This window comes from Eretmochelys imbricata, chromosome 7 (assembly GCF_965152235.1).
Source record: "Eretmochelys imbricata isolate rEreImb1 chromosome 7, rEreImb1.hap1, whole genome shotgun sequence".
Classification (NCBI taxonomy): Eukaryota; Metazoa; Chordata; order Testudines; family Cheloniidae; genus Eretmochelys; species Eretmochelys imbricata.
This window is the reverse complement of record NC_135578.1, coordinates 62355842-62370753: the sequence shown is the minus strand read 5'-3', so window position 1 is coordinate 62370753 and position 14912 is coordinate 62355842. Positions and strand designations below refer to the sequence as shown.

General features: G+C 38.8%; 1 protein-coding gene across 1 annotated transcript in view; it reads right to left on the bottom strand.

Moving 5' to 3' along the window:
* The window catches only part of KAT6B (lysine acetyltransferase 6B), a 200496-nt gene that overhangs the window by 7641 nt on the left and 177943 nt on the right, over positions 1-14912 (bottom strand). Inside the window, exons 13-17 of the mRNA XM_077821053.1 lie at positions 13439-13670; positions 9172-9331; positions 8278-8544; positions 6559-6856; positions 1286-3761 (exon numbers count right to left, since the gene is read on the bottom strand). Of these exons, the coding sequence (XP_077677179.1) occupies positions 1286-3761; positions 6559-6856; positions 8278-8544; positions 9172-9331; positions 13439-13670 (3433 nt within the window). The remainder of the gene's footprint in view (positions 1-1285; positions 3762-6558; positions 6857-8277; positions 8545-9171; positions 9332-13438; positions 13671-14912) is intronic.

Genomic DNA, 14912 nt, shown 5'->3' with positions numbered 1-14912 from the left:
CTTGGGGTTGTTGGTTTTTTTTTTGTTTTTTTTTTAAGTGACTGACTAAAAAGATAACAGATAAATACAAGAGTGTCACTGGGTCCTATTTTACACATGTATCAAGCCTCTTCTGCTCGGCCCTTACAGTCACTCTGTACAGGTACAAAGGCTACAAAAAAGGGAAGCAATATAAACAGACACATAACTTTTGCCTTTTTACATGCGATCTGTAAGCTTAGTTTGAACTATTCACACGCTACTGCTCTATTTTTTTCCCTTAAAAAATAACTTCAATATTTTATAAAGATAGAAAAATCTACAGATGGAATGAAAATGTAAAGTTAGAGGCATTTCCATAAAATAGCAACTTTACACCAAATTCACTATTTTTTAAAATCCTGCCAAGTATTTGGACATATGTGAAAATGTTTCAAAACATGACAAATAAACACTGAGATATGCTTCATTCTGTCAACAAAAGTCCGTAATTATAAAACAGAAAGCTGCCTTTTTATTCCTCCCGCCCCCCCCCGGAAAAAAAACCCAACAGGAATCAGTCACCAAAAATGGAAAAGAGTCTCAACTTTACACCAAACATTTAGCAATAAAACCCTTCGAACTAACAAAAATGTGAATAGCTTTTACAGTTTTTTTTATTTTTACAAGTTTTATAATTAACAAAAATATAGTTTTGTTTTTTTACCCTCAAACTAGGGTAACCTAATCAAGGCAAAAAACTTAAGAAATGGCTTACTGTTAAGCACAACACTTGTACAGTACTACAAAATGCACTGTCACTAACAAAGACATTAGCGGCATGCGGAAGTGTCACCTTAAGAAACAAAATGTACAATAAATGAAATGCTAAAAGGCATTTACATGTGGGGGAAAGTGGAGAGAAAGCTCAGGGTCCAGTACTAAGTTTTGGAGTCTATGTATCCACATTTTTAATGGGAGCAGGCACATAAAATGGCTCTGAACCATTGGCTGCTGTGTAATTGCAGTTCGTAGAAAGAATTCTTCCTTTCCAGAGAACTTCAGTTAAAATTAAAAAACCAAAACAACTTCCCAGCCCCCCCCAAAACAAAATCAACAAAAAAAAGAGAGGTTTAAGAAAGAAAGAAAGAAAAAAAGAAAGAAAAAAAGAACTTGTATAAGGCTTTCTGCTGCATACAGCTTTTAACATGGTGCCAACAAATGTTTTTGCATTCACACCAATTGCTGGTTTTGAAATCGTACTCTCCTATTTGTGCAGATCAATCCAATACGCCAGTTTGGTAATCTGACTCTCCAAAGAGCCTACCTTCTCATGTAGGATCCATTAAGAGACTGTTTAGACATGCCAGTATTCATGTAGCCATGATGCCCTGGAGGAGTGTACATCATGTTACTGTGTGGTGTTGTCTGCATTGGTTGCTGTGCATATGGCTGAGTTCCCATCATTCCCATCTGCATCTGCATAGGGTACTGGGCTGTTTGATTCATATATCCGTGGTTACTATGATATCCGCTGTTCATCATGGGCTGGGACATACTATATCCGTTCATAGCATTAAGGGTGTTCATATTCATGTTCACTGAATTGACATTATAAGCGGGGGCTGGCATCAAATTTACACTCATATTCATACCACGTTGCATTGTTAAGGTCCGTGCGGGTCCTTGCATGGCCACAGTCTGTGAAGCACGCCCATAGATTTGTGACTGATGGGCTGCTGCCGCTGGGGGCAGAGGGGCTGATTTGGTTCTCACAGACACGTGGCCTTTGCTGGCCATCTGAGTTTGCAGTCTTTGGGTATGGGATATTCCAATATTTGATGCTGCCATGTTACGCTGCAAAAGGGGAGGAGGCAAATTCATGGGAGGTGGAGTAAGATTAGGGGGCGGGGTCATAGTAGCCTGTGCTTGGGGTCCTCCAGGAACAGTGTGTGGAGATTGAGAAAGCTGAACAAGCCCTGTGTTACTTAAGGGTGTGGACAAAGAGGCACTGTTTGCATAGGAAGTTACAGCAGCTGAATGGCTGTAAGGCAATGAATGATCCATAAGTGTGTTAGTTAACTGTTGCAGTTTGGCAAGGCTAAAAGTGGCAGATGGCTGTGGGTAATGCCCTGCTCCAAATTCACTCTGACCCATTCTTTCATATAGGCCAATGTTGGCATTGCCAGTCTCTGGGATTTCAGTTAACTGCATAGGTGGTGTAAAATTAGCAGCCATGCTACATTGAGATAACTGTTGGTTGCTGCTCGGTGGCCTTTCAACAACACAGCCTTGAGGAGATTTTACATTACAGGTAGGAGGAGAATTGATGTTGGTTTGTTGCATCATACTGCAGCTTCCATTAATATTAGACATTTGCTGTGTCACTGCACAGCTACTCTGTGTTAAGTTACTAGATGTAAGGTTGCTATACGAGCAACTGTTTTGGGAAGAGTTGTTTCCACAGATGCTACTTCCCATTGTAGAATCGTAACTGCTTGGGTTTTCATAGTTTTCCGTTGTGCTCTCGATGCTTCCTAGATCACTAAACCCACTATCCACAACTTGCTGTGAATGATCAGACACTGATGGGACATCCATCATTGGGCTAGTCTCCATGTTCTGTAAAGATGGCACAGAGATGGCACTTTGATCTGGGCTGATTTGAGTATAACTGTTCTCTAATGGAGGAACGTTTGGACTATTAACGGAACGAACTGACTGGCTAGGATGAGAATGGACAGATGAGACTGGGCTACTGTGGTCAGATTGTTGGCAATCATCCAGTGTGGTCATTTGTGGACTTTGGTCAGTATGAGTATAATTCTGCAGGCTTCTACATGCCTCTTGCGTCTCTGAACAGTCCTGAAATGCATCTTCCTGTTCACTTGTTTCCTGGGTTAGAGACTGGACTGCTTGTACTGTCTCTGAATCAATCTCCATAGTTTCAGTACTTTCTTCCTTGAAATCAGAATTTAATTCCTCACTCTCCTTTTGGTCCTGATTATTATCTGTATGATCGTAATCAGATTCAGGCACAGGCCCTGAATCTGCAGTAAGCTCTTTATGGTCACCTTCACACTCAGCTGCAAGGTCAACACCACAGTCCATTAAGTCTTCCTGATTTGAATTACCAGTTTGTACATTTAGGTCTAAAAAAGACTCCTGGTTCTCTAGCACTTCTTTGAAGGCTTCTCCTGGTAACTCCTCTTTCTCCACTTCTGTTGAACCCATATGGCTATCATCTTCATCATCTGCATCATGATCCTCATTGTGAGACGGTTCTTCCTCTTCTTCTTCCTCCTCTTCATGATCATCCAAATGCTCAGGCTCATCTTTTTGCGCACACATTTCCTTCTGTGGGTCTTTATCTTGATTTTTTGCACTGACAACATCTTCCTCTACATTTCTTTCTTCTTCCTCTACTTTCATTAGATCATTTTCTATGATTTCAAAGTGTTCACTGGGTGGGTTTAGAAGCTCAGGTTCCAGCTCTTTTACCTCATCTTGAGGCTGCAAATTCTTAATAGGCTCTTTAATCTCCTCTTCTGCAATAGCAGGAACTTGGCAGGGCTTGTCTTCAGATACTTGCTTCTGTTCCTCTACTATTACCTGGTAGTCAGGTTCCATAGGAGTCTCAGGTGGGGTGTATAAATTAAGTTTAAAACCAGGCTTTCTTTCTTTGTTCTGCCTCCACTTAGATGGACCACGCTTCACTCCTTTGGGCCAGCCCTGTTTATACCTCAAAGGTTCAGGATTGTCTTTCGTGCTTTCTTCCAAAACAGCTACATCCTCTGTGTTGTCTTTGGGAAGCAGAGAACAGAGAAAAGAGGTCTTAGTTTGCATAAACAAATCCATTTCTATCAACAGACAGAACTGATTAATCCAAAATTAACTTATGCATTCTTAAAAAAACTTTAGCTAATTAAACAAAAGTTATACTGCCAATAAATAGATACTCTTAATCTAACCACACATGACAGTAAGTAGGGGCAATATTTACTATATACACACTGCTTCCCACTCAGTAAAACTACACAAGAGTTTTAAACATTAGAGCATACTAGCTGAATAAATGTAGACAGACACCTTATTTGTAGCACTATAACAGTCAGCCTCATAACTATATATCTATTTAAAAATGCTACCTGATACTTCCTGAAAGAATTTTAAGCAAAAAACAATTTTAAACTGCAGAAAATGTACCCTACAAACCTTTGATTTAATATAAACTATCGCCTCACCTTGTGGTATTTATAAAATGTGGTGGACAAATAGAATACAAAGCTAATTTGCAGAATAAAACAGAATGCTACAAAGTTTACAATTGTTAATCTCTCCCACTAGTGAGATAAACTAACCCCAGAGTGATTTTTACACACAAGAGCTCACATACATGCACCCCTCTATACAGTAATATGCACCTTTATAAAAGATGGATATCAACTCTCATTATCTAGATATGGAATGCATGACTACATCCTTTTTGTTATTGCAGAAATGATACAGCCACTGGATACACAAAGGAGCTCTAACTCTAGGAAGTGTTCGATGCACAGAAATGCTGAGTTCGATGCACAGAAATTATTGCTCCAGTGCTGAAAAAGGAAAATAATTTTTCCTCCTCACAAGAAGTGTCTTGCAATACAAACCAAAATGTGGGGGGAGATTCCATGCAAAAACATATTCTGAAACAGAACTAAATAAAATTGAAAGCAGAGACGAAATAAAAAAAAAATCAACCAATTCAATTAATCACAAAAACAATTAGAATGAAACGTATTTCGGTGTTGAATATTGCTGCCTTCAAAGACACAGCTTCAGAAAAAGCATTACACTCTTAAATACTACCTCCCACTGAAAGGGTTACTCCAAAAGCATGGCAACAGTTGGGTAATGTGAACTAGACTCTTAGGTCTCATCTATACACAAATACCAGTATAGTTACAGCAGTACAACCCCACTACCGGGGATGCAATTTTATAAATATAAGTGTGCTTACACCAGTACAGTTTATTTCTGTACAGGAAGTGGGATAAACTATACCAGTATAAGGCATCTTTACACAGGTAAAACAGCATCCACATTAGGGGTTGTACTAGTGCAGGGGTTCCCAAACTGGAGGTCGGGACCCCTAAGGGGGTTGTGAGGTTATTACATGGGGGTTGCGAGGTTATTACATGGGGGTTGTGAATTGTCAGCCTCCACCCCAAACCCTGCTTTTCCTCCAGCATTTATAACGGTGTTAAATATAAAAAAAGTGTTTTTAATTTATAAGGTGAGGGATGAGGGGGGGTCACACTCAGAGGCTTGCTGTGTGAAAGGGGTCAACAGTACAAAGGTTTGAGAACTACTGTATTAGTGTAACTATATTGGTAGACTATCACACCCCTAACCAACAGAGTTATACGGTACAAAAGCTGTGTGCGAACCAGGCATCAGCAGATGATCTCTTAGTTGGGCAACACAAAAATTTAATTTCCTGACATGTCCTGAGAACTATTAGTTCTCCAGTACCAAAGAGGTACCTGCAGCTTTTGAGAGAAAAGAGTTTGTTTGTCGGAATCCACAATTCATTCCAAAATTGGAATTAAACTGATGTTTTCATCTGAGAGTTAAGAGGGAGAGAGATGAAGATTTTCCCAAAATTGCTCATTGGTGAATACACATTACATCCTTTAGCTTTCCAGCTGGGCAATATCCTTGAAATCTAACTTGATGAGCAGCTGTTAAAATGTACATTAAATAAATTGTTGTGCACTTTTTAGGGAAGACCTGGGATCCTAGAACCAAACACCTCCCTACAAATCAACAGAAGAACCCAGGACTTTGGCAGCTGTGCCAGTGCTTAAACAGCCCCAGGCTATTTTGAAAGATGGAAAGGGAAGTCTCTGGGTGCTCATGGTGGAAGAATGTGAGGTCTCAGAGTTTATTAATATAACCTTGCAGAACTGCCAAACTAAAGTGAAGAGGACATATTGTTCCTGGGGAACTAGGCAGATTTCAGTAGTTCTCATAACTAAATTGGTGTCAATACTGAGTGCAAAAAAAAAAAAAAAAAGTCATTGGTATCAACTACCTCTTGCTTTTTGCAGATAATGGTTTCACAAAACAAACTAAAGAGAAAGAGATCCCCTGGTTTTCTCTGGAAAAGTATGAGGAGGCCTGTTGTAGATATACAAGATTTTATTTTTGTTCTTTCCCAAATGGTAAAAACATGAATACCCCAAACTGAAACAAAACCTGCTAATTTTCTCCTGAACAGGAGTAATGAACTGAGGTTAATGTACTGAACAAGCTATAACAGGACAGAGAGAGAGAGCCGAAAAATTAAACACTAAAAATACTGAAAAAAGAGCAACATGCCTGAAGCTATTACACAAAGCAAGCAGATAAAGTGGGACTAATAGCGTAAAGCATATCTCAGAGGGATGGCGCATTAGTAAAAATGCATGTTATTTTGATTGTGAAATGTAAAAATTTCAACAGCTCCGAAAAGCTGGTCACAAACCAGCTAGTTAACTACAAAAGCAAGTGTTGCCTTTGAATCCCAAGTAACAAGTTAACTTGAACATAGTTTAAAAATAATGTTCAACTTACTTCTACACTGAACATCATTTTTATAACAACGATTGTCTTTCTCCCCTTTGTCCTCCTCTTCCTCCTGGTTCTGCCTACCAGGTTGATACTGGAATACTTTTCTGATCACAGGCTTTAAGTCATCATCTTCCCCATCTATCTCACAAGTAGGTTCCAGCTGTGGCATGGGCCGCTCTTCATCCGAGTGATCAAAGGGCTCGTTCAACACCTCTGTGGTTTCAGAAATTGTCTCTGTTGTAACACTACTATTAATCCTTCTGCGTTTACGACCCCTTTTCTTTTTCAAGATGAAAGGTCTCTAAAAAAAAAAATTCCAAAAAATATAACAATGAATTGTTAGAGTCCAGGAGGAGTTACCTGACTTGGTACATAGAGAACAAATTAATTTTTGTGAAATGCGTTTATGATGGTCTAATCTATTTATCAATTTAGAAGTTACCTTATGTTACACTTTTAAATCTAGATTAGATTTTTTTACTGCTATATACTAAACCCATACAGTTAAGCAATGAGCGTGTGCCATCTGAGACAGAATGCACACTGTGGTCTTTGTTTTATGAAGGTGAAAATTAATATCTATAGTTTATGGTTGGCTTCCAGCCTCTACTCTGGTTAAACAAATAAAAATTCACAATAGTAGTATATAAAATATTTATGCTTACAAACACCTGGTTATATACTTAGTGGCTCATATTTCCACTAAAACCATTTGCAAGACTCAAATGTACATCTTATGCTTTTAGATTTCAGGTTCCTTAAAATTATGATGCTGCTTATAAACAAACAAGCAGAAAAATGATAAACAGCACAGTGCCAAGACAAACAGTCCAAGTCTCAAACTTGGTGTAAATAACAGCAATATACTAAAGAATGTTACAGTTTAGCAGCTGTAGAAAAGAAGGGTTTGAACAGGTTCAGCTAAAATTTCAGTAAGTTATATTTCCACTGTTACCTATTCATTTCTCAAAGATTCACATTTACTTTAAAATTCTCTAATCCAAAAATATACACAGTGGGACACTCATCTGTAACTTCTCACCAAAGCAATGTAAATACATGCATTAAGCCAAGTAGCTTAACATTTATGGGTTCTTAAATTATTAAGTTAATAAACATTCAACATGATTACATAATTTTCAGGAAAAAAATTTAAATACTCAAGTTTAAGCAGAATTTGGAGGGTTTAGTTCTTGGAATAAGAAGGCGCTGTATAAGAAAATAGAAATGTTGTAATATTTCGAGAAACAAATTTGTCTTAAAAAATGCATTTGCTTTATTAACATATCTTGCAAAAGACCTTTTTATCCTGCTAATCTTGTAACAGGAGAAAACACATAATTGATTTGACTTCATCCCAAAAGGGCGAAAAAACCCAAGTGAGGGTATGGAAGAACCAATTAAAATGTTTAATCAGTACCAACCCTAAACAGCAGAGGGCAGTCATTAGTTTAAAAATAAATTCTAATTCTAATGTTTAGTGCCATCCATTTTTTCATAACAATATGAATAAGTCAAAAGGAAAGCCAAACTGCCTAGAAAACAGCTATGAACTAGGAAGGGCTTAGTGTGCAAACACAATTTAGATAAAAAAAAAAGAAGTCTAATCAAAGCTCGTAAACAGAAAAAAACCCTGCACTTTTTTTATATCTTTTTGACAAACATGGTTTGATTGTAATGGACACTGAACAAGTTTAACTGGAAGTGCTAAAAGTAACATACCTTTCTTTTTATGGCCAGTGACTGTGGTTTGGTCAGCCGGGGAGGTGAACTTTGATGATTCCCATCCCCCTCATCATCCTCACTGCTTTCTTTAGATTGCTCTGTGGATTGCCCTCGCTCTCCAACCACTGCCACACTTTCTGGAGATCGCAAGTATTTATTTTTAGATTGTACTTTTGCAGGTGATTGCCTACTATTAGTTCTTGTGGAGAATATATCTTGCTCTTCCTTTTCCCAGCAGCTAGCCTGTTCCATCAGACGCTCAGCCTGAAGGGTTGGGGTTAAAATAATGGGTCACTGAAACAGTATTAGCCATATCAAGTTCAGCTAAAGAGTTACAGTAAGTCGACCCTGATTAGCACTGCTGCCTAACCAAGCAACAACATTTCAGCTGAATCATCTAGTAGCGCCTTTACAACAGTTAGGATAACAAACCAAAGAAGATTGCATTTCATGGGATATTTAGCACTATTAATGATGCAGCGAATTGATTTAAGTCTTTTAGCACTACATTACATGCCCGCTGACATGGATCACTTTGAGCAAGTTCATAAACACAAAGAATCGATTGACACTGCGGCCTTTGAGCTCTGCACCAAATCTGATCTGATTCCATGCTCCTAGACTACTTCAGGAGCATTTAAGTACAACTTCATAGCAAGTGAGACAGAGTTTAAGTTTTCATATTCATTTTCCAAAACTTACTGTACAATCTCCAAAAACCCTGAGTTATAAGTGATTAGTGCTAAAGTGTTTCACACAAGCAGTTTTCCCCATAACTAAGATCTGACAATGTTAAACAATGCTATATTTAAGACAGCCTACTACTGAATGGTAAAAACTGGAGAAGAAATCCTAAGGAAAGGAATTCAGACTGACAATGTCTGCTGTTACCTCTTTTTCAGCTTCCCTCTCTTCTTCAGAAACCGCAGCATTAGAAACAAGCAGTGGAGTCCATCTCAAACTTTCAGGGTCTACTTCATTGACGCGTGGATTAGCTTTCAGTTTCTCCATGTGGCTTGAGATCAGTTTTTCCCTTCTAATTATTACAAATCTAGAATTCAAAAAGGATTTTTGATGTTAGAAAAATATCAAGATAAAGCAAAACAATCTCACATAACTACTTTGGAAAATAGAGGTCTGGGTAAAAATAAAGAGGGAGATGGAGACCACTATATACACATTAATATATCTTACATGCATGCAGGAGAAATATCGCTCATGCTGGTGTTTTTCATCAGAACAAAAATGTGCATAATCATTTACAAGATAAAAGACAGATATTAACAGGATTAAATAGGGAAAAGGAGAGAAAAGAGAATGCTCCTGCAGCAGTAGATGTTCACAGACATGTGGAAGATGTCTGAGCATGGACCCCAGGGCCACCTTACCCATCCCTGGAATAACTTTCTCCAGTTGTGATACAGAACATATTAGGACAAAGCAGAATATATATGGGACCATGGTGCTTAAAACTGGGAAAGTTAGTGACTAGAGTATCAGTCCTGTACACAGGATATGATTGGGCGGGAAAGCAAATTACAAATACAGGTATTCTAATAAAAGAAACAAAGAAGAAATAAATACATAAGAATGGCCATACTGGGTAAGACCAATGGTCCATCTAGCCCAGTACCCTGGCTTCCGACAGTGGCCAATGCCCAATGCTTCAGAGTGAATGAACAGAGCACAGCAATTCTGAGTGATCTATCCCCTATCATCCAGTCCCAGATTCTGGCACTTGGCAGTTTAGGAACACCACGAGTATGGGGTTGCATCCTTGACCATCCTGGCTAACAGCTATTGATGGATCTATCCTCCATAATCTTATCTAATTCTTTTCTGAACTCAGTTTTGCTTTTGGCCTTCACCACAACCTACGGCAATGAATTCCATAGGTTGAATGTGCCTTGTGTGAAAGAAGTACTTCCTAATGTTTGTTTTAAACCTGCTACCTCTTAATTTCACTGGGTGACCCCTAGTTCTTGTGTTATGTGAAGGAGTAAGTAATACTTCTCTGTTCACTTTCCCCATACCATCCATGATTTTATAGAACTCTGTCATATTCCCCATATCCTCTCTTTTCTAAGATGAGCAACTTAAAGAGCAATCCTTTGGTTTTCCTTGGGACCCACTGCTATCATGATACCTGTAAGAAAGTTAATGAACTGAAGGGCAGATGGGTGTAGTTGGCACCTTGTATTTTTTCATATCTCTCTAGTTCAGGGATCGGCAACCTTTGGCATGTGGGGCCCACCAAGGACCGGACCAGTTCGTTTACCTGCAGCATCCGCAGGTTTGGCCGATCACAGCTCCCACTGGCCGCAGTTCGCCGTCCCAGGCCAATGGGGGCTGCGGGAAGTGGCATGGATTGAGGGATGTGCTGGCCGCCCTTCCCACAGCCTCCATTGGCCTGGAATGGCAAACCAGGGCCAGTGGGAACCGCGATCGGCTGAACCTACGGATGCTGCAGGTAAACAAACTGGTCTGGACTGCCAGGGGCTTTCTCTGGCGGGCCGTGTGCCAAAGGTTGCTGATCCCTGATCTAGTTATATATAGTTATTTGCGGAAGAGGGAAAATTGCATAGGTAGCTATATATAAAAACCACATGTATCTGACTTAATCCCTTTCTCCCACCCTTTGTGGGTTGCTCTTTAAAATTTGGATGCTGTTTGGGGCAAGGACTGTGGGCCAAATTCTCTGCTGATATAAACTTGCACAGGTGCAGTGAAGGCAACAGAACTGCATCAAACATATACCAGCAGGGAATTTGGCTTCATGCTTTCACATTTCTTTGTGCCAAGTGCAATGGGGCTCCAATTGTGACTGTCGCCCATCGATGCTGCTTTCATTGTGCGGGGGATTCCGGAAGGATGGCACAGTCCTGTGCAGACAACAAAACTATGGTTTCAACATCAAAAGTGTGGAACCTAACACAGAAAACACAACACTCTGATCCTGCAAACACATACACATGTGAGTAACTTAATGCACCTGAGCACATAACTATTCACATGCCTGAAGTGTTTGTATGATTGGGCACTGGTGAGATTATTTCTATTTATCGAGAAGCATCTATTTATAAACTAGAGGCATATACCATTATTTTTAGCACCACATCAAAAACCAAACGTGGAAAAATATACACTTAATGATATTCCAAACTCATCAGCATTTACATGGAGACTCTCCCTCCTTAACCTACTCATTCCACCCAATCAAGGAATTTTATCTCATGGTTTGTTCTCATGTAAGTAATATTTTAATTTGCTGCATGACTGTTGGAGACTGTGTGGCCTAAAATACAAAACAATGCACAGAAGACAAAATATAAACCATCAAAATATTTGTGGACTGTCATGGTACCCTCCCCGAGCACAAGCAAACTCTTAACTTCCTTTAACAAATCTTCTCTCCAAAGCACTTACATGCTGTGTCAGATGTTGCAAAGTAGATTGTTGCATTATAATCCTAAATTATGCCCTACCAAGACTGGCAAAATCAAGGGCAGAGATCGAGAATATCCAAAATGAAGGACGTTACCATATTGGCTCTCCTCCTACGAAGGAGAACGTGTGCTTAATTCCTATGTAGTGCTGCCAACTTTCGTGATTTTATTGCAAGTATTCGCAAAAAGAAAAGGAGTACTTGTGGCACCTTAGAGACTAACCAATTTATCTGAGCATAAGTGCATCCGATGAAGTGAGCTGTAGCTCACGAAAACTTATGCTCAAATAAATTGGTTAGTCTCTAAGGTGCCACAAGTACTCCTTTTCTTTTTGTGAATACAGACTAACACGGCTTCTACTCTGAAACCTATTGTAAGTGTTGTGACTTTAGTGTAATTTTTAAAGCTCCAGCTCCTGGAATCATGAGAATCAAATGTCTAGCCATCATAGTTGCAGAGAATAGCTTGTAAAGTGAATGCACTCTAACAGCTCAGAAACCAGAAGGCAAAGAAAAAGAACCTCAAAATTATTATTATTTAAAAAAAAACAAACCCCTTATTTTTAAGCCAATCTCATATTTTGGTGATGGACTCATGGTTTTTTGTTTTTTTTAATGCTTGAGGTTGGTAATACAGCAAAATGTACATGTGTTATTGAGTCCACAGTTACTGCCTTCTTTCTTGCTTTGTATGATACATTTTCTCAGCAATCACTGTCCCTTCACCAACTAATTTTGCAGACTTTTCGTTTCTGAAGCTGAAATTTTCCAAAGTGTTTAAGGGCTTACTTATGCTACAAGGACTATACCAGCATGGCTCTAGTGTCATAGCTATGCTGGCATAACCCCATAGTGTAGATACAGCCTACATCAATAGAAAGGTTTTTTTCTATCTGTGTAGGAATACCACTTCTCCAAGTGACTATAGCTAAGTTGACAGAAGCATTCTTTCATTGTCCTAGCTGCATCAACACTGGGGGTCAGGTCAGCATAGTTATGTCACTCAAGGGTGTGGATTTTTCACATCCCTGAGTGATACAGCTAAGTTGACCTAACACGGAGACTAGGCTCATGAGATATAGAAGCACAGGTCCCACTGAAAATAAATAAGACCTGTGTCTTAAATCAGTTAGGCCTTTTGATAATTCCACCCTAAATGCTAAATCTAAATTTTTCAATCCAGTATACTAATAAGAAGAGACATGTAAAAAAGGACCCTGTCAACTTAAAAAAAAATCTACTAATGTTACAAGCACTACTAAAGATTTCTATAAATGAAAGCAAATAAAGAAAAATATTCTGTTGTTTTGCTTTCTCTGTGCATCTGCCTGAACTTGTGTACAGTCAGTTAGGTTCCCTTGTTCGTGTGTCTTTCACACCGTAATAAGAGGAGAAAACCTTTTTTTTTCTTTGTGAGTAGGGAGGGAGGGAGGAACTAGGAAAACATGATTGTAAAACAATGAAAATTAGTGAGGGAACTCTGGTGTGGGTATGCTATCTGAAACTACCTTCAGTTTCAAAACAGGCATTGGCTTGATTTTCAAGTTGGCAGTTCCTTCTCAGGCAGTGACGATCACCACTAAGCCTTCATAAAAGTCTATGCAAAGTACACTAGTTTTTTCCTATGGTAAAAGGTGCACTCTCAACGAGTACTGCTACGATGAATATTTTTGTCTTCATAAGTACTCTCCAAATGGTGTATGCTTTACTGACCTGTCTTCCCTCCTGTCTATCATGCTGTGCTGCTGCAGGGTTGTGGCAATATCATGTGGACACATTCCAGTGGCTCGGCTCATTCCCTTGATGCTGATATGTTTTTCATGGTGGCAATAAAGGTATTCTAATATGACACTTTTCCAGTAGGCCAAGTACGAGAGACGACCCAGATCAGACAGCGGCTTTTCAGGAGACCCTGCTTGTCCCTCTCTTCTAGAAAGTAAATAACCTAACAGAGGGAAGAGAAAGAACATTTTATTGAACCAACTCATCCTGAGAATTTAGGACATGTCCTATTAGAGAGACAATACATAACAGACATGTCAACGTGATCACACGCTATGAAAACAAGAGAAAGATTCAGCTGAAAAAAAGGCAGAAAATGCTGTCTTTCCCTGTTCCGGTAGCATCTAAGAAGGTTCTGTGCGCCTTATTTCTCTGAATTCCTTATAGCAAACCTCAGATTCATTTGTGTGGTGTCAGCATTTCAAACCTGCATAAAAATGTTTTAATCATGGGAAAAAATAATTTTTCAGGACAATAACTTGAACATACACACTGTCATTTAGACAGCTTCTTGCAAATACTGGAAATCAGGAGATAACATGAAAGTCCTTCCATGGCACCATCACAGGGAGTAACAGTCCATTCACTTTTCCTGTTGAGAGCTGTGTATTATCAAAGAGTCACCTTGACTAAAACGCAATAAGCAATGTACAATATAACTTGTGGGTTAACCTGAACTTGTGAGAAGTATTTTTTAAAATGCCATGTCCTTTAAGTCAGCTGTAAGAACATTCAGCTAGCTCCCATTTTATGTCTTCCACAGTAATTACCCTATTTAGCAGTATAATACAATAATCCTGTTCAAAAATGTCTTCCTCAATATATACCATGTAGGTCTCCATGGTATAATCTAGGCTAGTCCTTTAGCTCTCCTCAATTTCAAGAAGCTTTAAATTATAAAACAGAGCAAACCTGCTTAAAGAAAGTGAAAAAAAATCTGGAAGCTGTTATTGTAATTAAAATCTACTTACAGAGAAGAAATGGTATAAACTAATGATGTCTACCTTTCCCTGATTAAATACTCCTTTAGCTTCACCTTTATGAACACTATTCAAATGCAGACCTTAAACAGCAGGTACCCATATTTATGAAATTATATTGCTCAGAATGTGTCAAACTTGAGCTCACCAGCACCACTGGTTCTCTCTCTTACAAATAACTTTCTAAAATGGCTTGATGCACTAAACTTCAAAAACGACTCAGAATTTCATTTCTTTAAATCTCAAAGCTCACTGCAAATACACCTTTACCATAGCCAACTTTGCATATCTCAAGACAAAATCAGCATATTCCCCATTACATTTCTGATTTCCCCCCCTATTTTAATCATAATGTTTTTCGCTATAAATTAAAGCCAGGTGATTAACATTTTGGTTAGTGAAATACAGTCATTCTTATGGACTTA